Source organism: Hypanus sabinus, chromosome 28, assembly GCF_030144855.1.
Source record: "Hypanus sabinus isolate sHypSab1 chromosome 28, sHypSab1.hap1, whole genome shotgun sequence".
In the NCBI taxonomy this organism is placed as follows: Eukaryota; Metazoa; Chordata; class Chondrichthyes; order Myliobatiformes; family Dasyatidae; genus Hypanus; species Hypanus sabinus.
The window spans coordinates 11,565,217-11,590,695 of NC_082733.1; the positions used below are offsets into that span (position 1 = coordinate 11,565,217).

The 25,479-nt window shown below is 41.6% G+C and overlaps 1 protein-coding gene across 2 annotated transcripts in view; it reads left to right on the forward strand.

Moving 5' to 3' along the window:
• The first annotated feature begins 1,695 nt into the window (after window positions 1-1,695).
• LOC132382426 (pleckstrin homology domain-containing family O member 2-like) overlaps window positions 1,696-25,479 on the forward strand; it is a 54,775-nt gene continuing 30,991 nt past the window's right edge. The window contains exons 1-3 of one of the 2 annotated variants that reach the window (XM_059952605.1): window positions 1,696-1,985; window positions 2,509-2,634; window positions 3,159-3,281. In XM_059952605.1, coding sequence (XP_059808588.1) covers window positions 1,977-1,985; window positions 2,509-2,634; window positions 3,159-3,281 — 258 coding nt within the window. In that variant the 5' untranslated portion in view covers window positions 1,696-1,976. The remainder of the gene's footprint in view (window positions 1,986-2,508; window positions 2,635-3,158; window positions 3,282-25,479) is intronic. The other variant, XM_059952606.1, reaches the window with a different exon arrangement.

Here is a 25,479-nt window from a genome sequence, read left to right on the forward strand (position 1 = left end):
TTAAATCATAAAGCAAGAGAGAAATTGCTGGGGGTCAAATGGTGGGGCACACAAGGTGAAGAACCCAAAACAGCATTGGTTAATGAAACATAGGTTAGACCGCACTTTTGGAGCACTGGGCGCCGTTCTGGTTGTCACACTATAGAAGGATGTGAGAGGGTACAGAAAACCTCCACGAGGCTGTTAACGAGACTGGAGGTCTTGAGTTATTAGGAGAGGCTGGATTGCCCGGGATTCTTTTCCCTGTAGTAAGGAGGCTGTGGGGTGACCTGGTAGAAGTTAACATCAGGAGGGCATATGTAGTCAGGGTCAATTGTCACAGTCTTTTTCCCAGAATAGGAGACTCTAAATCTAGAGCGGTAAAATTTAAAAGAGCTCTAAAGGGCAACTTAATTCACACGGAAAGAGGACAGTGTATGGAGTTACCAGAGGAATTGGCAGAATCAGGTACAATTATAACATTTGGACAGGTACTGTACATGGCTAGGACAAATTTAGAGGGACATGGGATTAACGTAGATAGACATTTTGGGCAGCATGGATGAGTTGGGCTGAAGGACTTGTTTCTGTGCTGTGTGACTTTGTGAACCTGGACCATGAAGAAATCTTTAATCAGTGACTGGTTAGGATCTGGTTTACAATCCCAGGGTAGAAACAGAAGCAGATTTAACCATAGCAATGCAAAGAGGCTTGGATGGGCATCTAAAAAAAACACTTAAAAGAGCATTGGAGACAGGGCAAGGAGGGTGACCAGCAGAATTGCTTTTGATCTTCAGCGTGCTAAACTTTATGCAATTCCGTGATAATCTGTTTCATTTGATGAATAACAATGATCTGCAATAAGTGCCTGAAGGAGAAGTCATTTCTTTCCATTGGAAATGTTTTTGTAGGACCACAAGCAAAAAGCCAAGAAACAAGACAAATTAGAAATGCTCATACATGCTTGTACAAAAGGCCAGCATGGGCTTAGGAAAAAATGGCTTTCTCTGGTGTACCCCTCCTCCTTCCACACATGCCCTCTATTCAACCTCCCTCCCACCTCTCTCTAACCCCTCCCTCCACAACCTTTCCTTCTCGTTCCTACCTTCTGTTCCTCAATTTCTCTATCCCATCTGTCCCTCTCCATCTCTCTCCCCCTCCCTCTATCCATTCTCCCTCTCTACCCCCGCCCTTAACCCCTGCCCCTCCCTCCCTTCCACTCTACATCCTACACCTTCCCTACTCCATAACCCTCACTCCTTCCCTCCTTGACCCACCTTTACTCCTTCACACCCTGCATCTCTACTTCCCCTCCCCCCCAGTCCCTCTTTCCATTCCTACCCCTCCCTCACTCACCTGTCCATCCCTACATGATCCTTCTGTCCGATCCTCTCCTTCATTCCATTCTTGCTCCCCTTCTTCCCACTTCCTCCCTCACTCCATCCCTAAACCTCCAACCTTCTATGCCTAAACCCTCCCTCCCTAACCCCTCTATCTCACTCCCTCCTAGCTTGCCACTCTACTCCCATAACCTCTGCCTCCCTACCCTCCCTTCCCCACCCATCCATCACTCTCTCCCTCCCTACTCCTGCCGTGCATTACCCTCTGCCTCCAATCCAATACCCCCTGCCTCCACTCCGTTATCCTCTGCCTCCCTCCCCTCCGTCACCCTCTGTTTCCTTCCCTCTCCCCGCCCCTCCATTACCCACTGCCTCCCTCTTTTCCCCTCTGCCTCCCTCCCTCCTTCCCTTACCCTCTGCTTCTCTCTCTCTTTCCGTTATACTCTGCTTCTCTCTCTCTCTCTTTCCGTTATACTCTGCCGGCCTCCCCCAGCCGTAACTCACCTCTCCTCCCTCACCCCCTCCCCCTCCCCCCGCGATCGGCCTGTTGCCGGAAGCAGGCGCGGTGAGTCAGAGAGAGGAAGCGCCGAGCCCGGGCCGCCCCTCACAGGATGCTCGGAGCTCGGACCGTCCCTGCCCAGAGACTGAGCCGCCGGCATGGGAGAGGTGGGTGTGAGGGGCCGCCGCGGTCCGAGCCGGGCCTCGCCTGCCGCACTCCTCGTGCTGCGACCGGGGGTTGCGCCTGGCGAGGGTCCCGGTCCGCTGGGGGTGGGGTCGGGGCCTGGAAGTGGCGCCGTCCCCGTCTGCTGGGATCGGGGTCTGGATTTGAGGCCGGGGCTCGGAGCGAGGGCACTGTGGGCTGGGTTCGGGCATTCCAGCCCGGGTCTGGGGCCGTGTCTAAAGGGTGATGGTGTTGGTCAGCGAGTCCGTGGTCTGTCGTCCTGGAGACCCTACCCGGGGAAAGGCTCCAGCGAGCTGTGGATGGAGCTTAGTCTGCCTCTGTGGGGATGACTGTGCTGACTGACAAGAGGTGGCTCGGGGCTGGAGCTGAAGTTAAGGGAGTTGGCGGTGGAGGATCTCAGGTCTAGGGATTGGAGTTGATTCATAATCCAGATTATCCTATCTCAGGCGATGACAGTTAGAGTCTCTTCCTTCCCAACTGACACTGTCTTTGTATCTGTGTTACCAGGAGGGTGGCAGTCCGGGCCAGGCTGGTTGGGTCCGCAAGCAGTGCAGCCGTGGGCTCCTCGGGGGTGCCTGGAAGGAGCGCTACATCCGACTAGACAAAGGCCGCCTCCTCATCTACGAGCAGCAGGTAACGTCAGGGCAAGTCTCTGTACTCACCAGGTCTCTAGTCTTGGCCCATCTTGTTGGTTTTCCCTGCATTTTGGGATTAACCTGGACGTTTGAGGTCTGTCCCTCGTTTACCTTTGGGAGTGGTTCCGTTAAACTGGTTCAGCCCAGGCATTTCGGACTACCTCTAGTTTCCCCTGAGTATCTGGGGGTAGTGCACAGTTTAACTTTCTTGTTGATTAAATAGCTGTTTTGGGTTGAAGGACCACTTTCCATGCTGCCTAACCTACAGGTCGAGGATCTGAACTTGGTTGTTTTCCAGAACTGTTTCAGCCCAGACATTTGAAGGTTATTCTAAGGTTTGCGCCTGGGATCTGGGGATGCTTTTGTTTTAGTTGAGAGCGTTGGCATCAGTCTCTCGGGATTTTGAGACAGCTTCGTGCTGAGCAAGGTTTTTGGCTCTCATTGCTGATGTTTCACTGGGATTTGAGGACTGTCGCCAGAGTCTGGAATCTGCTTACTGAGAATCATTCTCCGCTGTTTCAGGGTGATGCTCAGTGCGAAGAGACAGTGGACCTTGGGAAGTACCAGTGCTGCCAGGAGCTACGAGGATTACTAAAGAAGAGAAAACAGTTTAGACTGGTTCTTGTGCGTTGCTCTGGAGCGAAGGTGAGTAAGTAGTAGTTCAGAATTTCAGTGTGGACAGAGCTGTGATGGAGATTAGCATAAGGGACTGGATAGCAGTGGCGGCTGTACAAAGAGGTCACTGTTGGGTGGTACAGATTGCTTCATGCTTGGGTTGTTAACTGGGCACAGGAAGAGAATCAGATGCAAGTGATGTCACAACAGAATTCGGGCTAAGCTCTGAATATGCTATATGTGTGTATTGCATGCTTACCTCCATTGTTAGGAGCAGAGACTTTAGGTCTGGAAATCGCGTTGCAGTTGTATAAAACTTGGAGTGTTGCATGTAGTTCTGGTTGCCACATTACAGGAAGGATGTAGAGAGATTTCAGAATAGTTTTACCAGGATAGTAAACACCCAAGAGGGTGTTAACTGTAAGGAGAGATTGGACAAACTTGGATTATTTTCTCTGGAGCATCAGGGGTTGAGGGGGGACCTGACGAATCAGAGGCACAGAAAGGGTACAGAGCTAGAATCTTTTCCCCTGGGGTAGAATTGTTGAATACTAGGCATAGCTTTAGGATGAGAAGGCAAATTAAAGAGAAGATGTGGGGCAGGTTTTTTTTGCATAGAGCGTGGTATAGGTGTGTGGAGTGTACTGCTGACGTGATTGTGAAAGTAGGTATAACAGGTGGGAATGGAGGAATATGAATCATACACAGGCAGAACAGATTAATTTGGCATCATGCTCAACACAGACATTGTGGCCTGGGGGGAGGAGCCGGTTCCCGTGATACTGTTCATTGTTTATTATGGGAGGGGGAGTTGCAGCATGAAGGTGGGCTAGGATACAATGTCATTGACGTGTGTTGGCACGGGCTGGAGTAACATGGTTATTAGTGTCAGGCCAACTTGTATTCTAGCAGATCACGGCTGCTCAACACCTTAACTCCTTATGCATGTCTTTGCTCATCATTTGTTGATAATGAATAAAAATCTCTGCCTTGCTATTTTCAATTGAGCCCAGCATCTATAGCTTCTTGGTAGTGTCATTTCCAGCTTCTCAATTTTACCCTTAACCCTAATAAGCTCCAGTGGTTTCTCCCTGTGACCACGCAGAATTCCCCTAGGTTTCCCAGTTTCCCAGAATTCCCAGTTTCCTCATGTATTCAAAGACTTGTTGGTTGATGGGTTAATTGGTAAGTTATTCTTCATGTAGATGTGTGGTCAGTGAATCAGGAAGCTGTTGGCAAGAATCTAAGAGAGAAAGATTTTGTTGTTGAGGGGCCATGACCATAATATCGTGGAATTTTACTTTTAAGTATGCAAGTGATGTAGTTTGATGTAAAACTACAGTGTTCAATCTAAGGGGGAAGGTTGACAGAATGAAAAAAAAGGTAGCAGTGTTGAAAGGCTTGACAGTGGACGGGCATTTAAACAAATAATGAGCAAATTGTAAAAATGCAAGTTCTTTCAATGCACAGGAGCCCAAAAGGAAAAGAAATTCATCTACGACTAACTAGAAACATTAAAGATAGGAACATATCAAAAGTCAGAAGTAGTGGAGGACCCTATGGTTGGAAATATTTCAGAACGTAATGAACGAGAACAGTAACATTGATAATGAATTGCAAGATAAAATATGAGAGTAGATGGGAAAGAAACAAACGAACAGCAAGAGCTTTTATTGGTATGAAAAAGACACAGAGCAGCAAGAGCAACTGTGAGGCCTTTGTAGATAAAGATAGGATAATTTATAGAAGGGGAAAAAAGAAATGGTAGAGGAATGAAACACATAAGATATGCTGGATATATTAGAAACTAGTTGGTCCAGTGAGGAATTGAAGCAAATAAATACAGTATTTGACAAAAAGGGAGGTCGGTAAGCATGAACACTGATATATCCATGATTACGTCCTAAATTTTGAAAGAGATGGTGTTAGAGACAGTAGATCCTTTTGTTGCAATCTTGAAAGATTCTGTAGATGCTGGAATTGTTCCTGTCAATTGAAAATGTGACCCTACTTTTTGAGAGAGAAAAAACAGGAAGTGTCATCTTCTTAGCCTAATATAGGTGGTGGGGAAAGTACCAGACATAATGACATAACTTCTTAAAATGAAATTTGGTACTCAGAAGAATCAACAATAAAGGGAAAATCATATTTGATTAATCTCATTGTTATTCTTTTCTATGTGTAACTAGTAGAATAGATAAGGCTGAATGAGTGACTATGCTGTATTTTGACTTCAGTGCTTTGGATAAGATTCCAGATAGGAAGTTAACTGGCAACACACATAAAATGCTGGAGGAGCTCAGCAGGTCAGACAACATCCATAGAAATGTACAACCAGTCAATATTTTGGGCCAAGACCGTTCTTCAGGACTCCCTTCTTCAGGAGATTGACTAACAAGATTGGAACACATGTAATGACTCTAATCAGAAATAAGGGATTGTTTTGGATTGACATGGATTGGGAATTGTTTATCGTACAGAAAGTAAATGGGGAAGGGGTAGGAGAGGGCCAGGATAAGCTGGGCTGGCTGGGCTCAGTCGACTAGTGCAGGGATTAATGTTCGGGCCCCAGCTATTCACGATCATTGATTTGGTTGAGGGGTCATGGTCTTTTACTTTCCTGCTTGCTGATGATACTGAACTGGTGGCATGTGTACAGAAGAGGATATTAAGAGGCTTTTAGAGAATTGGACACGATCATGGCAGGTCGGGTATCGTGGTAAAATGTGAAGTCACTTTGATGCACAAAGGAGAAAAGCAGAGTAACTGTTTAATGATGAGATACTGCGTAGTGTTGTTATTCAAAAGGATCTAGTTGTGCTTGTATATAAGTCTCAGAGGTGCAGCAAGTGATTAGGAGGGCAAATGACATGTTTCCTTTTATTATGAGATGGTTTGATTACAGATTGTATTGTTGAGATGCAGCCTGGAGCATGTGTATAGTTTTGCTTTCCTTACCTAAGAAAGTATTCAGCCCTAACCCTTTGTTCACATGAATGAGTATTGCAACCCGGGTTTTTATCAAGTTAACTGAGAATTTTAACTTGTGAATCACATGCTCCTTTTTTCACAATAGAGCCAAAAAAAACAGGGAAAATGATAGAGCATGGAAAACTAAAAATTTAAAAACTGAAATGTCAGCAGTTCATTCATCCCTCTTTGCTCAATACTTAGTTGAACCACCTCTCACAGCTATTACAGCCAGTAATCTTTTTGGATAATTCTCTATTAGCTTTGAAAAATGTGATGGAGCAAGATTTGCCCATTACTCCTTGCAAAATTGCTCAAGCTGTGCCAGGTTAATTGGGGAGTGGTGGTGGACAGCAATCTTGAGGTCTTGCTCGAGGTGTTTGTTTGGGTTAATGGCAGGACTCTGACTGAGTCATTCATGGACATTAATTTTCTGCATTCAAAGCCACTCCGTGGTTGCTCTGCCAGTGCACTTTGGGTCATTTTCTTGCTGAAAGACAAACTTCCTCCCTAGTTTAGGCTTCCTGACAGAGGCTAGCAGGTTTTTATCCAGGATCTCTCTATTTAGTAACATTCATCTTCCCATCAATCCATACCAGATTTTGGAGACAGAGGAGACAGAGTGAAGGTGGGATGGGGGAAGGGAGAGGGAGGGAATAACTGGAAGTTGAAGAATTCGATGTTCATATCAAGGGGCTGGAGACTACCCAGACGGTAGATGAGATGTTGTTCCTCCAACTGAAGTTTGGCCTCATCATGACAGTAGAGGAGGCCACATATGGACATATCCGATTCCCATCATTCCCTTCACATTCCCATTCAGATATGTCCATACATGGCCTCCTCTACTGCCATGATGAGGCCAAACTTCGGTTGGAGGAACAACATCTCATCTACCATCTGGGTAGTCTCCAGTCCCTTGGTATGAACATCGAATTCTCCAACTTCCAGTTATTCCCTCCCTCTCCCTTCCCCCATCCCACCTTCACTCTGTCTCTTCTTCTAGCTACCCATCACCTCTCATGATTCTGCCTTCTTCTACTACCCATAGTGCTTTCCCCTTAGATTCCTTCTTCACCTCTCCTGCCTATCCCCTCCCTGCTTCCCCTCCACCACCCCTTGATCTTTCCTCTGATTGGTTTTCCACCCTCCCCCCACCTTCTTTATAGGGCCCCTGCCCCCTCCTTCTTTAGTCCTGACAAAGGGTCTCGACCCGAAATGTTGACTGCTCATTTCAACGGATGCTGCCCGACCTGCTGAGTTCATCCAGTTTTTTTGTACGTCTTGATTTGACCACAGCATCTGCAGTGCACTTTGAGTTCTACTATATTCTCATCAGACCACAAGATCACCTTCTACGTCTTTACGGTATCTTCTAAGTGAAGCATTGCAAAATCTTGATGGGCAAGGATATGCTTTATTTTTAAGTCAGGGCTTCTTCTTTGCCATTCTTGTATAAATACTGTTTTGTGCAAGGCCTTAGAGATTCTGGAGCCATGAACCTCATCTCCATTTGCAGCCACTGACCTCTACAGCTCATCAGAGTGACTGTTGACATCACTGTAGCCTCTCTTACAAGTGTCATTCTTCTCTGCTGACTAAGTTTAGCGGGACGGTGTAATCTAGGCAGTGTGGCTGTGGTTTAATTTTTTTTCCACTTTTTCGTTGGACTGCATTGAGCTTCAAGGTATGTTCAATGCCTTTGAGATAGACTTGTACCTTTCCACAGATTGGTGCTTCTCCATTATCATTTCCCTGACTTGTTTGGATGCTCTTTTGTCTTCATGTTGGTTTGGTCTGTTGAAAATCTACCATACTGTTGGATCTTACAGAGAGAGAGAGAGAATACTAATTTTTATTAATTAGTTGAAACCAGGCAATCCTCCAATTTTCTACATGAACAAATTGGGTGAGTTGGTAAGGTAATATTAAGGAAAGTTAGCGTAGGAATTACAAAGGGGATGAATAGTCTTTCAGCCTCACAATTTTGGTTTTTAATTTTTAGTAAATTGTTGACAGGCTTTGGGATTTTTCTTTTGATGTGACATCATGCGTGTTTTGTAAATTAGCTTAAAAAAATCCTACTCCAATATATTTTAAATGTAGAAAATGAGACAGTAAAATGTGAAAGTCATTGTGGGCGCTGAATACTTTTATCAAGGCACTGTATGAACCTGCCATAGAGGAGTACAATGAAGATTTGTTAAGACTGCTTCCAGAAATCCATTTTATTGCTTTGAGAGATAGTGAGTATACTGGGACAGTTTTCTTTTAGGTTTAGAAGAATGAGAAGTGATTTAAACAGGTTTTCTTAGAATTTCTCAAGAGCCTGAGAGGCTGGACGTTTTCCTGACAAAATGATGCCTAGGACAGGGAACATGGTTTGAGAAGAAGATATCAGCCATTTAGGATGGAGATGAGGAGAAACCTCTTTACTCAGGGTGATGAATCTTTAGACTTCTGTATCAGACACTACTGTAGAAACTCAGTCAATAAGCTCAGTAAGAAATCGATAGATTACTTAAGTGAATCTCAGGACTTGGGAATAATACTGGATAATGATAGTGTGGCAGAATGTCAGCTCAACGAAGAATAAAAGTAGGAAAGCATCAGCAATTTTAAGTTCCTCAGTGATATTATTTGCATGGAAGTGCAATTACAAAGAAAGCACAGCACTACCTCTACTTTTTTAGGAGTTTGCAGAGATTTGGCATGACATCTTAAACTTTGATAAACTTTTATAAATGTGTAGTAGAGACTACATTGACTGGCTGCATCACAGCCTGGTATGAAAACACCAATGCCTTTGAATGGAAAATCCTTTAAAAAATAGTCGCTGTGGCCCAGTCCATCACGAGTAAAGCCCTCCCCATCATTGAGCATATCTACATGAAATGCTGTCACACAAAAGCAACATCCGTCATCAGGGACCACCCAGGACATGCTCTCTTCTCACTGTTGCCATCAGGGCTCACACCACCAGGTTCAGGAACAGTTACTATCCCTCAACTATCAAGCTCTTGAACCAAGGAGATAATTTCACTCAACTTCACTTGCCCCATCATTGAAGAATTTCCACAACCAATAGACTCACTTTCTAGGACTCTTCAGTGCATGTTCTTGATCTTTATTGCCTATTTATTCCTTATTATTTCGTATATGCATAGTTCATTGTCTTTTGCACAGTGGTTGAATGCTCAAGTTGTTGCAGTCTTTCACTGATTTAGTTATGGTTATTATTCTATGGATTTATTAAGTATGCCCACAAGAAAATTAATCTTCGGATTGCATATTTACTTTGTAAGAAGTTTACATTGAACTTTGAATCACAGAGCAGACTCGAAGGGCCAAATAGCCTCCTCCTTGTCCTAATATTTTCTCACGTTATGTAACAGATTACTGGGAAATAGGTTATCAAATGACCTGATAGGCTGATTGACTTTTATTGAAAGATACATGAGAAATTTGAAGTTGTTTCCTTTGTTTCAGACTTAATCACTAGAGGAAACAGTTTCTGTTCATCTATTCTTTCAAATCCCTTTTGCATTGTAACCACCTTGTTTAAAATGACTTTTGACTGTGCTCAGAGGCTACAAGCCACATTAATGCAACAGTTACTCTTAACTTAGCACAATTTACGAACCTTTACCGCTCCCTGTCTGGAATTGACCACAGTTCTATAGGTAGCCCTGTTCAGCTGGAACTTAACTCGCATGCTTTTACTGTCCAGTTGTCTTCAGATCAAGGGCAAGATTTATTTTTTTTTAATTGCATTCTGCACCTAAACACTAACTTTTAATTATTTATTTATGTGGCCCTGGATTCTTTTCAGACCCAGTTATTTAGAAGACTCCACTTTTCCTTTGAGAGTGCCTGACCTCACCCATCCCCACACAGAGGCGCATCTGCCAGATTTTGCTTATTTGCTCACGGGAGATAGATGCCTTTCTTTGTGGCTGCATTTATTGCCTAGCTCTAATTGACTCTGAATTGAAGCACGGAACAATCAATCACTTTCTTGACTTTGGAGTTGTGTGCATCCCAGACTGAGTAAGAGAGGCAGATTTCCTTCCTTGAAGGACATGGGTGAACCACGTAGATTTTTACAAAAGATCCAAGTCGTTTCATGGTTACCATTGTATATTTATTTTAGTTTAGTTCCTAGTTGCCATGACACCATTTGAACTTGAGTCCCTTATCAGTAGTTAAGGCCTCTGGAGACTCGTGCATTAACCACTGTTCTACAGTACCCTCTGAGAGATGCCATCGACAGAAATCCATCAAATTAGTGCTGTACGTACAATTGACATTGAACTGAAAAGTCTGGAGTTCTCTGTTCCACTGAAAAATCACATTATTAAATACAGTGCCTATAAAAAGTAGTCACCCACCTCCCTGGAAGTTTTCATGTTTTTTTTGTTTTATAACATTGAATCACACTGGATTTATTTTGGCTTTGTTGACACTGATGAACAGATAAAGACTCTTGTGTGTCAAAAAGAAAACAGATCTCTACAAAATGATCCAAACTAATTACAAATATAAAAACGCAGAAGACTTGATTGCTTAAGTATTCATATGTGATATACTAATAAGACACACCAAATCATGAGTGGTGCAGCCAGTTGGTTTTAGAAGTCACATAATTAGTTAAATGGAGATCACCTGTGTGCAGCCAAGGTGTTTCAATTGACTGTAGTAAAAATACACAGGTCCATCTGCTGGTGACTCAGTGTCCTGGGAAAAATTACACCATGAAGACAAAAGAACTCTCCAGGCACCTCTACAAAAAGGTAGGAGGTGGATACAAGAAAATTTCCAAGTCACTTATTATCCCTTGGAGTACAATTAAGTACAATTGGAGTACAATTAAGTCAGTCATCAAGAAATGGAAAGAATATGGCACAGCTGTAAATCTGTGTAGAGCAGGCCATCCTGAAAAACTGAATGACTGTGCAAGAAGGGGACTAGTGAGGGAGGCCACCAAGAGACCTGTGACAACGCTGGAGGAGTTACAAACTGAAAAAAAGGCTGTTCTCTCATGATCCTCATGCAATCTGACAGAGCTCAAGCAGTTTTGTAAAGAAGAATGGGGAAAAATTGCAATGACTAGATGTGTAAAGCTGACAGAGACCTATCCACAAACGCAAGGCTGTGATTGCTGCCAAAGGTGCATTTACTGAATACCAGCCTGAAAGGGCGAATAGTTATGCAATCAATTATTTTGTGTTTTATATTTGTAATTTCGATCACTTTGTAGAGATCTGTTGTCACTTTGACATGAAAGTGGCTTTTTCTCTTGATCACTGTCAAAACAAGCCAAATTAAATCCACTGTGATTCAATATTGTAAAACAAAAAAACATGAAAACTTCCTGGGGGGGTGAATACTTTTTATCAGCTCTGTATATTTAAATTTTCCAACCCATTGTACAATTTCTGCAACAAGAGAATGTTCAGAAGATTGTAAGTTAGTCTGCTTTAATTTTTCTCATTCACTGCTTTTAATATCCCAGGGTGAAAACAACTTTACTAATTTTAAATCTGATTTGTTTTCCCCCATTAAAGTTTAAAAAAATCTTCCTTTTCATTTTGTTTTCTTTCTGTAATTGGTATTTTATTTTCTGTAAAAATATTGCTAAAGTATACACCTACCATTTCCTTATCATGATTACTGCAGCGCCTGTGCCTTTCTATAATAGGTCCATAGTTTTTTTTTAGTCACTTCCTTTCTTAAGTATATTTATAAAATGTTACTTTTACTCATGTTGTTGCACTTTACAATCCTTTCGTTTTGCCTTGCAGTAATTCATTTACTTTTTTTTAAAATTTAGTATACAGTGGAAACTTCAGTCATTAAAGTCCTTGATACTGATCTTGAATTAAATATTCCTTTGAATGCCTCTGTTTATAGGTTTACCTGTTAATAGTTCATGTTTCATGGAAGACAACTCGTAACAGTAAATCTTTTTGTGACTTTCCCTTTTTCTTCCCAAACCTAACATCAGTTTTGTTCCTGTTATGTTCACTGATCTAAAATTATTCATTCTGTGTCAGATTGTCAAGCAGTTCTGCTGGTCGTCACATGTTTCCTTTTTGTTCTAAATCATTTGTTTGAACAAACTCTCTGAACAAGCTTTGATACATTTATGACTTGCACAGTTCTTTTCCAACCTATGTAAAAGTAAACATTTTCCATGATACTCTGGCTTTTACCAAACTGCTTCTCTGGTGATTGTATTTATACAACCAGGTACAGCTTCATTGCCCTTTGGAGGTCTGTAGATATCTTCCAATTGCTTTTTCATCTTAATTAAATCCTTAATGAAACCCTTGTGTTTTATAATATAAAAAGTTGTAGAAGTATCTTTTTCCCATGTGGCTGTTCTTCCTTCCTTGCTTAATTTCCTTGTCCTTTCCAAGTTTAAAAGAATATATAGCTGTCAGTCACGCCCAGCTTGTACTTGGGACTGTAATGACAATTATGTTATGCTCTTTAATGTAATCAGCGTCAGGGAAATATATTGGAATGGGTGATACTAACATAAAAGCTTTGTCCAAGAAGGGGTTTTAAGATGAATCTTGTAGAAAGAATAGGGAATTCAGAGGTTAGAACCTGGCAGCTGACGGATGTAAGAAAGAGGCACCAGAGTGTGCCCTCAATTCTGCTTTGCCATTCAATAAGTTCATGTCAGGTCTGTTCTGGGCTTCAATTCCACTTTCTTGTATTCCACAACTTGATTCCCCTAGTGTTCCGAGTTCTTTCTCGGCCTGGAATATGGGCTACATGGCAGTTAGCTTAGGGTGTGATTGGAGTTCAGAGTTCAATTCTGGTGCCAACTGTAAGGTGTCTACATCTTCCTGTGGAATGCGTGGGTCTTCTCTGGGTCCTATGGCTTCCTCCCACAATCCAAGGACTTACTGTGTAGGTTAATTGGTCATTGTGAATTGTTCTGTTATTAGGTTAGAGCTCATTGGGTTTGTCCAGGGTGGCTCACAGGGCTGGAAGGGCCTACCCCGCACTGTATCGCTAAATAAACATGAGACAACACTGGTTCCAGAGCTCCATGATCCATAGAGATTTGAAATTCCATCTCATCTCTATCTTAAAATGCAATACTCTATCTGTAAATGATGTCTCCTTACTTTAGGTTCTCACTTGTAGGAACATCCTTTCATCTTCTATTCCCATTGACCTTTCAGTTTCTGTAAGATCTCATTTCATTATTCTCTAAGCATTTCATTGGGGTTAACCTTATGCTGTGATTCTTTTCCGAACTGCCTGCAATGTCACCAAATTCTTTTGAAGTAAGCAGAACTGTATTCAGTAATCCAGGTGTTTATTCATTAATCTCAACAATGCTCTGTACAAAGTGTTACTTCTTTATTTTTGTATTCTATCCTCTTTTTATGAAAAACAAGACTCTATTTGCTTTCCTCATTCCTCACTTTACCAGCACGCTAGCATTTTGTGTTTCATGTACCAGGGCACCTTGGTTCCCTGTCTGTAGTCTCTTTCTATTTGAATAATGTTCTGCTTTTGTGTTCTTCCTACCAAACTGCATAATGTTATTTCTCACCTGCTAAATTTTTTCCATCCACTTATCCTAACTATATCCTTTGCTGTAAATTTTTTGTCCTTTTGGAATTTTGATATTCCACCTAGCTGGTATTGCTGGCAAATATTACTATAATACAGACAAACCTTTCACTTAAGTTTGTAAACAGTTGAATGCCAGCAGTGATCCCTTTAGCACCCTACCAGTTACAGATTGTCTGATGGAAAGTAATATGTTTATCCTGCCTCCTTTTTTTCTGTTAGTCACAAAGTGAGAGTGAAAGAGTGAGTGCTACTGAAAAAGGGATAAGAGTTCCCAGCTGATTGGCAGAGGAGAATATTGACTAGTCAAAGGGAAGTGAGAACAAAATTCAAAGTTCAAAGTGCACTTGTTCTACTACAAAGTTCAAGGTTGTACTGCATACTGCAACCTTGTCTCCTTACAAATAGCCATGAAACAAAGAACACATTGAAAACAAAAGAAGATAGCTGAACATCCAATGTGCAGAGAGAAAATAACAAATTGTGCAAACAATAAAGAAAGCAAACCGCTTCCAGAATTGAAGTTCACCATGACAGGCATCACTGCAGCCAATTCAGAAGTACACCAGTTGCAGGATACAGCCTCAGTCCAGCACAAACTTAAGCAAACCCCATGGAACAGTGAGCTGAACCAGCCCATCTTTTTCCTCTGACCTCTGACACCCCAATCGTTTTAATCGTCCAAACCTTGCGTCCCTTCTGGCCTTGGGCTCAGGCTCCACCTTGATAAGGGCAGTGCACAATCTTTCCTCACCTCGTTTCACCTCGGCTCCGTGCATTGATTTACCCACCTTTTTCAATTCAGCTTGGCTCTTAAGTTGATCAAACTCAGATCTTTCTATAGCTCTGCTGCATTGAATTACCTCCAAGTCCGCTCTAGCACCTCTAGCTTGGACATGCTACGACCATCCTGCCCCAGTGAGACTCCAATCCCACCACAAAAATGCCAGATTGTACAAGCAATTCCACTTAACTCCACCAAGGAAGTCATAGGCCACTGTTTATAGCAATTATTTACCAGAAAAAATGTGAATAATGAAGTATTTAATTGCTTTGTTTTGTTTCATTGGCCACCAACAAGTTGTTGCTCAGACCAGTAAGTAGAACTATCTTAAACAAGAGCCAGGGTGATGAGAGTGCCTGCGAAGATTGAGGAGATGGTAGGACATGGGTGGGAGAATGGAGGGGGGGGTGTCAAAGATGGTGACAAAAAGAGGGGCTTAGAGAAGTGAGAGCTGGAAGAGGAGAGAATGTAGGCTGATGGGAGAGGGAGTGGGTGGCAAGGCTGTGTAGTAGAAACCTGGGCAAAGGGAGAAAGAGAGTGATATCTTGTACATTTTGGTAAATAGATACTCTAAAATGGTACATTATGCACATTCTGTATATTGTTATTTTAAGATATAAGTATTAACATTTATTTTTTACAATATTTGTATTGAGTTATTTTTAAGTATTTTTAATCAAAATTCTTCAGCTTTGGAATGCAGCCAAAGTTTTACATTGAAACTGATGGGAAACGCCTTTTCAATTTGTGCATTTTCACAATACAAAACATTTCCCAGAATGTAACTTCTTAAAGGGAAATCTCTCCCTGCATGGACAATGAAAACGAGCTTTTTCCCCTCCCACTTCCAAGGAGAGATCCTTAACTGGGCAGACAACACAACCTTTGAAACTCACACATGGCTTGAGGGTGTAGTACATAGATCTTACCTATACTATTTTTCACTACATCTTAATTCCTTTTCATTCTTTCAACAAAAATGACTCCCTGTACTATTGTATCGTGGTCAGTTTTTTCAATTTCCTGCCGTTGTTGTTCCTGTCCACACAAGTCATTGGACAACCGAGGGGGTAGACGATCCTCCAATACCACCTTCTGGATCCCAACATACGTCTTACTCTAATTAAATCGTCCTGTCCTTGCCCAATGACCAAACTTGCATTACACAACTTATGGAATGTGATTTCTTTCTAGAACAAAATACTTTTCCCGTTCCTGAAAGCACAGCAGTGGCTGAAACTTACTTCAGCTTGTCAATATGAGAGCAACTTGCTTGGATTGTGGAAGTCTTCAGCTTATGTTGCTGTGGATCTCAGTAATCCTCATTCCATACTCTAAAACCACAGCACATCACCAATCCTTTCCAGCTTAATTTATTCCACTAATAATTAATTTTTCAGATGATTATTTCTGATGTTAATTATTATTTAGGTTAATTAATAATCTGATTGTAATGTTTGCAGTGGGTTGTAAATTAGAGCAAATCCCATTAAAGTGGAGAGAAATGAATGATAATACTAACCAGCTCACAGCCTCTATGTAATGTTACAGATTGAATTTCAAACTTTTGACTTTGTTGTGGCCGTGGGTGCCTCACGTTTATTATCCTGGCCCTTTTTTAGAATATCAACACAATTTTTTCCCCCTGTTTCTTCCATTTTGTTAAACTTCAGTCTCTGCCTTATTTTGAATATGCACTTAAATGAGAAGCATCCATCCTCTGCATAAGTAGGAGGCACCATTTTATAGTTCCAGTGACAAATCAATCGTTAATGTTGGAATGAACACATCAGAGGTTGATCAAGAGGTCAGAATTGAGGAGCATAGATACCTCTGGGAGCTATAGGCTAAGGGTTTAAAAATGTACAAAATTTTGAAATAAAATCAATACTGGAACACTGTAATCTGTGGAAAGAGAAACAGTTAAAATTTCAGGTCAGTGACCCTTTAGCAGTGCTGGAAATTTATTTTTAAATTGTATCGGTGTGGAAGTGAGAAAAAGCCCTAAATAATCACGCAATTTAAGGAGCTGTCTGGTTAACAGATTAGTGAGGGCAGTTAGGGAGGGAGTGATCATGAATGGGCATATTAAAGCTGTGAGATGCACATCAGAGGTGTTGCTGATACCTGAATTCAGAATCTGAATATTGGAAATGGCCTAAATATATGCAGGGAGTGACCTCTGGATCTGATTGAATATGCCACCGCTGTCACTGACTCCGTAAGGCCCGCGTGGGTGAGGTTCTGAGAGCTAGCTCTGTGGCATTGGCCAGCAATCCAGAATCCTACAGGAACTGCAAGTATGACATGGAAAACCATCGTTTCTGTATGAAGTTAGAGGCACTATCAGACGCACAATGGCTGTGGAGGGTTTTCCTATAAGGCAAAACCTAATAGCATGAATGAGATTGACACCTTTTAACCATGCCTTGTAAAGGGGAATAGCACTACATCTCTGCGAATCCCCCCAGTGTCTGGTGACTCTCCCGATCTCTGACTTTGGAGGCTGACATCAGAATGTTCTTCAAGAGGGTGAATCCTCCAAAGCATCAGGCTCTGACAGTGTATGTAGCTGGGTACTGAAAACCCATAACAACCAACTGACAGGAGTGTTAAAGGACATCTTCAACCTCTCACTGCTACGGTCTGAGGTTCCCACATTCTTAAAAGAAAAGGGCAGCGATCATGTTGCTGTGCAAGAAGAGCAGTGTGAGCTGCCTCAGTGGCTATCGGCCCATAGTTCTTCTGTCTGTCAATTTACATAGGTGCACCTCAAGATTGTGTGCTTAGCCCATCGCTCAAGTCTCCCTACACTCATGACTCTGTGGCTAAATACAGCTCAAACACCATCTATAAGTTGGCAAGACACCACAGTTGTTGATAAAGTTTCTGATGACATTGAGGAGGCATACAGGAGTGACAATGTTCAGCTGGTCGAGTAGTGTTGAAACAACCTTACATTCAACATCATCAAGCCCAAGTAATTGATTGTTGACTTCAGGGAGGGCAATTTGGGAGAACACACTAATCCTTACTGAGGGGTCAGTGGTCAAAAGGGTGAGCAGCTTCACCTTCCTCGGTGTCAACATCTCGGAGCATCTATCCTGGACCAAACTTATTGATGCAATCACGCTAGTGGAGATACTTCTTTAGGAGTTTGAGGTGACAGAAGACTCTTGCAAAACCATGGAGAGCAGTTTGAGTGGTTACGTCACAACTTGATATGGGCATTCCAAAGCACAAGGTCATTAGGGGCTGCAGACAGCTGTAGACTCAGCCAACTCCATCACAGACACAACCCTCCCCACAGCAAGAACATCTTCAAGACTCAATGCCTCAAGAATCCATCATTGAGGACCCTCATCATCCGGCTAATGCTCTCGTCTTGGTTCTCCCGTCAGGGAGGAGGTACAGGGGCCTGAAATCCACACTCACTGATTCAAGAACAGCTTCTTCCCCTCTGCCATCAGATTTCTGAACAGTCCAGGAACCATGAATATTCCCTTGTTACTCTTTTTGTTTGCACTGTTTATTTGTGTTTGTAATTTTTGTATTTTGCTCTGTTAAATACCTTGCTAATTCTGTTAACTGGATTGTTTATTCAGCCTTATGCTAAGCTGAAGATTCGGATTCTTGCCGCACTGGTGCAGGAAATGATCTTTAAAGGAAGTGCAGAAAACTGTGAACTTCTGAATAACCTTGAGGGAAGCCTGCCAGGATTGCATCCAGACAGCCAAGTCTAGAGACAATAAAGAATGATGAAGAATTTAACAGCAGGCGAGCTCAGGCAGGGCAGAACAGGATAAATAGAAAGAACCTGTTCCTATGGTCCCCATGCTAATTCTGCTAGATGTCACAGTGTATGTGATGAGGTTTACTGTTCACCCTGGGATCAAAAAGATTGTAAACAGTCTTTCTCAGTTCATAAAGAAGAAGGGAATTAGTGTGCAGGGAATAGATTTAGTGACCAACTATCTTGAGCAGGTAGAAGCTGACATATAATTCAGATGCCATAAATTGATCGACTGCTTACTCAAGGTAGTTTATTTCGCTACCAAGTCGTTCTTCAGTACTGTCTTGGTGATGTGAGCTGCTGCATGGGTTGAGCACAAAAATATTTTCACCAACACTTCTGTCCATTGATGAAGGGTTTTGCCCTTTAATATATGACAGCTTCCTTTGCTCTACATTCTACAAAAATTAGCAGTATGGAAAATAAAAGTCTGTTGAAATGCCAGTGTTTGAGAGATTTTCACCAACTGTTGGGTTGGTCTTCTCTCATAGCTGGAGGCTGCTAATTCTGATTTAATGATTTGGTTATGAATTAACCAGATGCTTTCTCCACTTGACCTGAAAATAGGTCTTCAAAGGAAGTGCAGGTAAAGAGTGATTTGAGACATTGGTGCTTAAAAGCTTGAAAGTGAGAAAATATATGTGATACTGGGATTTGTAAATTTGGGCACAGCAGGAAAGTTTTGCTGGACCTGGTTAGAACAACAGGAGTATTGCTTCCATTACTAGTTACCTAAATTTATTAAGGACTTGGAACACCCGAGAAAAGTTTAGAAAAGATTTACAATTTCAGGGTGAAAGTTTCAGATAAGCTTAGAGTGGAAAAGCTGGGGTTCTTAGAATCCAGAGGAGGTTAAGAGGAAATGAGATGGAGGTGTACAAAATTTTGACTGCTGTAGGTAGGGTAAATGGAGTGTATAGTCCTCTTCATCAGATGATTTCAAGAACTATATGGCACAGATCTACATGGAGGAAAAATTCTGTACTGGGGCGGGGGGGGGGGGGAGGGGTTATGATTTAGAATTCAATTCCAGTAAAGGTGATTGACACAGAATCAGTCAAGAAGTCAGTTGGGGAGGAACTTGAGGGAAAATAATTTGCAGGCCAACTTGAAAAATATAGGATATTGGTTTGGATTGCTGAACAATAAGTCAGCACAGAATGCATGGTCTGAATGGATCCCTTGCAGGCTGTACAGTTCGATTGCTCCCTTGATGTAAGGAGTAGTTACTTACAGCTCACGTCTGGGCAGGCATTCTTGCCCATGTTTGTTGTAAACATTGCTTATTCATATGGTGACAAGTTGCCGGGCTTAGTTGTGAGAAAATATATTAAGAAACTGTTGTGAAAGCTGTGCAGTTTATTTGCTGCGTAAAATTCTGAAATCAGTTAAATTAATTGTGTTGGTGAAAAAGCAGAAGATTACATACAATAAGCAGAAGTAAAAAAATTATGTGTATGTCACAAACTGCACTTTTAAATCTTTCCTCTTTATTTTTAAATAACTTTTTTTAAATAAAATCCAAATTACTGTAAAGAATTTGTAGGAGGAACAAGTCACTGTCCTGTAATGAGCTTGTATGTGAACACAATGGGACCTGAAGGCATATGTGTGCAATGGCTGCAGGAACTAATGTTATGTGGCTGTTCCTGTGTCATTGAGCTCACTGATGCAGTTAAAGCCTTGCACCTTTGTTACTAACATTCAGGCCAAATTCTGCAGTTTTTCTTGAGAGGCTGTTAAATTTTCCAAACTATTTTGGTGTTGTAGAGGTATATATTTCCTTTAAAGCCAGATCTTAATGCAAAGGTTGAGAAACTTGCTAGGCTTCGAAGTCACACCCAGCAAACCCAGTCAACAATTATATGTTAATTGAGGTAAAATACTATTGCTGAGAATACAAGGAATGAAATAACAACACAAAGTGTATATCTACAGGTCTAGCAGCCTCTGTGAAGAGAGAACATGAAAATCGATGCTGTACCTAAAAACACACACAAAAATGTGCAGGCAATACCAAAATTAATCATTTGTTCATTTGTGAGGTAGAAAATTGTAGATTATATGTAAGCAAATACAAAGTAAATGGCAGGATTCTGGAAGGTGTGGAAGAGAGATGTGGAGAGAATGTCCCTAGATCTCTTGAATGTGACACATATATGTTTAAAAGCAGAAAGTGCTGGAAATAGTGAGTCAGGCATGTCTATGGAGAGGCAAAAAACACAGAGCTTCAGATCAACTGTCTTTCATTCCTTCAGAGACAAATTAGAAATAAAGAGAGCTTTTAGCACAATGGCTTTCAAAGTATTGAGTACAGGAGATGGGATGTTATGAAGTTGTATAAGACATTGGTGAGGCCTAACTTGGAGTATTGTGTGCAGTTTTCGTGACCTACCTACCTACATGAGGTTAATTCCTGGGATGTCTGGACCGTCTTACGCAGAGAGGTTAGAGAGACTGGGCTTGAACACGCTGGAATTAAGGAGATTGAGAGGGGATCTGATTGAAACATATAAGATTATTAAGGGATTGTACAAGATAGAGGCAAGAAATATGTTCCAGATGCTGGGAGAGTCCAGTACCAGAGGGCATGGTTTGAGAATAAGGGGTTGGTCATTTAGGACAGAGTTAAGGAAAAACTTCTTCTCCCAGAGAGTTGTGGGGAATACACTGCCTCAGAAGGTAGTGGAGGCCAATTCTCTGGATGCTTTCAAGAAAGAGCTAGATAGGTATCTTATGGATAGGGGAATCAAGGGATATGGCAGGAACCGGGTATTGATAGGAATTGATCAGCCATGATCTCAGAATGGCGGTGCAGGCTCGAAGGGCCGAATGGTCTACTTCTACACCTATTGTCTATTGAAAGATGTAAATAATGTTTAAAGAGTACAGAGAAAATTTACAAGGATGTTGCATACTCTACTAGACCTGAGTTATAACAGAAGTTTGAATATGTTAGGACTTTATTCCTTGGAACATAGAAGATTGAGAATTTGATAGAGATATACAAAATTATAAGGGCTAAATGCAAGCAGGCTTTTTCCACTGAGGTTGGGTGGGACTATAACCAGAGCTCGAGGGTTAAGGTGAAAGGTGAAAATTTAAGAGGAACATGGGGGGGGGGGAGTTCTTCATTCAGAGAGTCATGAGAGTGTGGAACAAGCTGCCAGCACAAGTGGTTCATGCAGAGTTTAGATAAGCTCATGGACAGTAGAGGTATGGAGGGCTATGGTCTGGGTGCAGGTCGATGGGAGCAGGCAGTTTAAATGGTTCGGCATGGACTAGAATGCCAAAAGACCTGTTTCTGTACTGTACTTTTCTATGACTCTAAGTCAAGCACACCTTTTGTTGCTGAGAAGTGGGTGAAGTGGAAATGACAAAGAGAACATCTGCTATAGGGTAAGGTCCAAGGGACACCAAATGAGGCTGAGGGTGGTATTGACAGATGAGGGAAAGTGGTGAAGATCAATTAATTGTAGCTCATCTGTCTGGGATCAGTGTAGCTAGAAGGATGAGGTTGGAGCGAAGACTGTTTAAAAAGTGCCTGAATTTTAAGATATCAGTCTCTGCACTTAGAGCAATCTAAATGTTGGAAATATCCAGCAATTCAGGTAATCTATCTGTGGCGAGAGGAATGTTGAGTTAAAATTACAGGTTGATGACATTTGATCACAACTGGTCAGTTTTGACACAAACTGGAAAGTTGATTATCTGAAATAGTTGCACTGTGAGGGCTGTACCGTCTTGAGGTTACTCTGGGTATTTTGGAACAACATAAGAAGCCAGAGTACTGAGGTCAGATTGGGAGCAGGAAGTTCAAGATCCGCTTTGTGAACTGAGTCAAGGTGTCTGTGAAACAGTGTCCCAACCTGCATTTGGTATCTACATTGTATTGTATCACGTCGACAACATTGTGAATACTAAATTCATACATGGAAGTTCCCGAGGTGATGTGAAGGGAAGGGGTCAAACTATTGGTAGATATTGCAGGAGATGCTTTTCGACCTCATCTTTAATGATGACCATGAAAGTGAAAATAATCAGGAGCTGTGTGCTGGTCCTCTGGGTTTCTGAGTGAGGTTGGCCAAGATCTGGAAGCTGGATGAAGTGGTAGCTCTTAGGTCAGATACTAGCCTTTTGGAACGTAGAACAGTACAGTACAGTATGGACCTTTCAGCCCTCAAATGTCATGCCAGCATTTAAACCCATTCCATGATCGATCTAATCTTGTCTTCCTACACAGTCCATAACTCGCCATTTTTTCTGACATCCATGCACATACCTTAAGAGTTTATTAAATGTCCCTATTGCATCAGCCTCTACCACCATCTCTAGCAGTGTGTTCCAAGCACCTACCACTCTTCATGTTAAAAAAAACAAAACTCTTCCTCTGACATCTCCCCTATTGTTGTCTCTGTTCAAGTCCCTGGCCTAGTGTCCCACTTTGGGCCCCTGTAAGGAATATCCAAAGGGAGCAAATAATCTACTGCAAAGGAAGTCACTTATAGGGCACAGCACTTTGCACCCAGAATTGTGGCTAATGGTGAGTGTGGTATTTGGCCTCCGGCCCTGAGTGTGAGCCTAACAAGGTAGGCATCAGCCCTCTCAATGATTCTCGTAAGGGAGGAAATAATGTCTCTGTTCCTTTCACTGTGGAACACCCTGCCGTGACCTCCATGTTGGAAAAATAACTAACTTGATATTGCTTTTAAAAACACAGATGTTATGGTTGTAAACATGGTTTTTAAAAATGCATATTTTTCAAGGCCTGTTTAAGTGCTGAGAACAGTCATTGAGTGGAGATAACTCGCAACCCTGGCACTAGTTTAATCATTCCCAGAGCAAACAGAGCATTCCTTAATAAAGTAGATACATATTTTCTTATGTGTCTCCAGTACCTGCTTGATACTGTTTGAATTCAGTGTTACTATTATTTTGGTGAGTTATGATTACTTAAGATTTTTACAGAGATTTTCAATTAGTTAATTAACATTGTCCATTTCATGCTCTTAAATTTTGACATTTTGAAAATTTTAAGCCTCTTCTATGTTTTCAATTGGGTTCTATTGACCAATAAATAGAATTATTTTGGATTTTATTTCTTAGATGGGAATCTGAGCTTTAAAGGTCAGTTCAGAGTTTGTAAAGTGCAAAAGCCTTGCTGTAGTTGGCCCTGTGTGCATGTTAGGCAATGTATCTGTGGGATTAACTCTAAATTCTGGGTTTCCTTTGAGTTAGGAAATTGTGTCATCATTCTGTGTGTTGCAGGCTGGAGTTCCGTTGTATAGTTTTGCCTAATCCTATATTATACCTTGCGTTCAGAAGTTTAGACAGAGCTCGGTATCGCTTATTTCCTGTGGTGAAGCAGTCTAATGAGAGTTGGTGACTAAGCAACAGATGGTCATTTGGATGACTGAATGCCACACACTCTGGTGCACTCTGAAGGCCAGCTTGACTGCAGTCCAGCCCTTAAACTTGTCCTGGCTTGGTAAAGCTAATTTGCGATTGAATGCAATTCATTTAATTTTGAGAAGAATCCAATTTTGGCACCTATCACCCCCACTTCCCACCATCCCTTTATAAAGTTGTAAATGCAAATGTGCACTACAGTTTATAAACACAAAAATATTAGAGTACCTTGCAGGTCAGGCAGCATTTATAGAAAGCAGTCACACCATTGACATACCTCTGTGTGGAGGACCACATTGTGAATGCCAACCAGTAAATTGGAAGAAGTGAATTAATATCTAGATCCCTGGACGGTTGGAAGGGAGGGAGTGGAAGAACCAGGATTGCATCTCCTGTGATTGCATGGGAAAGCACCTTAATAAGGCAATAGTTGGGGTGAATGTGGGAGTGGACCTGGAAGATACAAAGAAAACTGTTCCTTTGTGATCCAATCAAAAATAGATATTGTAGCATTGGAGACATTCCAGAGGAGATTCTCCAGGCTAATCTCTGGGAGAGGAGGATTCTCCCATTAAGAAAGGTAATCAGGTTAGGTCTTCATTCCTTGGAGTTTAGAAGAATGAAGGTGGTCTTACTGAGATATACGGGATCCCAATGAGGAATGTACCCAGGATGTAGGATCAATAGAAGTATTTAAAGTGGAAGCAGATACTTTTTTGAAAAATTGAGGTTTGAGGGTTATGGGATACCAGTAAAGAAGAGGAGTTGAGGCCAGCATAAGTTAGCTATGATCACATTGAATGGTGGCGGGGAAGACTTTAAAGACCTGATGGCTTGCTCCTGCTCCTTCTGTAAGTTGCAAAGGGTTATCAGTTAAATGTGCAGGTTGATGGTCTCACAATGTATGAAAGACAGATGTGTTACACTGTTTACTTTTTAACTTGTGTCATAAATGCACCTTCTCATTTGTAAATTTGTTTTTGGTAATACTACTTTGTTTTGTGTGTGAGTTATATATCCTGTGTTGTGCACCTTGATTCAGACGAATGTTGTTTGGCAGTCTACGTGTAAATGGCTGAAATAACAAGGAACTTGAACTTCTATGGAAAGTAAAGATCATCAAAATGCTGTCCTTCCTCTGTCCAGGAGAGAGGATGAGCACACAGGTGTAGTAAGCGAATGAGATTAAAATGGACCTTTTCTGCTAACTGTCATCCATCTCTAATATTCCTTCAAAATGCTCTCTTTTAGCACACCTTGAGTTCATGGGCATATCCAACCAGCTTTTCAGGACTATTATACTCTTTCATTTGTATTTTCATTCTCCATATCCAATATTCCTTTCACTTGATAATGTCTATACCATATCTGCTCACCAACCTAGGAACTCACTCTCTCTAATCCCTCTTGCAATTTACAACTGGCTGATTTTTGTCTTTCCCAGTTGTTGACCAGAGATTTTAACTTTTTCTCTTTCCACAGATTATGCCTGAGTGTTTTCACCATTTTCTGTTTAAATTTCAGACATTCAGCATCTGCAGTTTTTTTTTCATTTTCATGTACATGTGGGTTTATTTCCTACTAAAAGTTATAATTAACTTGTATTTAATGTTACAAATAGTAACTGAAAGACTTTGCAATATCTTTATTTTGTTCAAGAGAAGTTCGGCTTT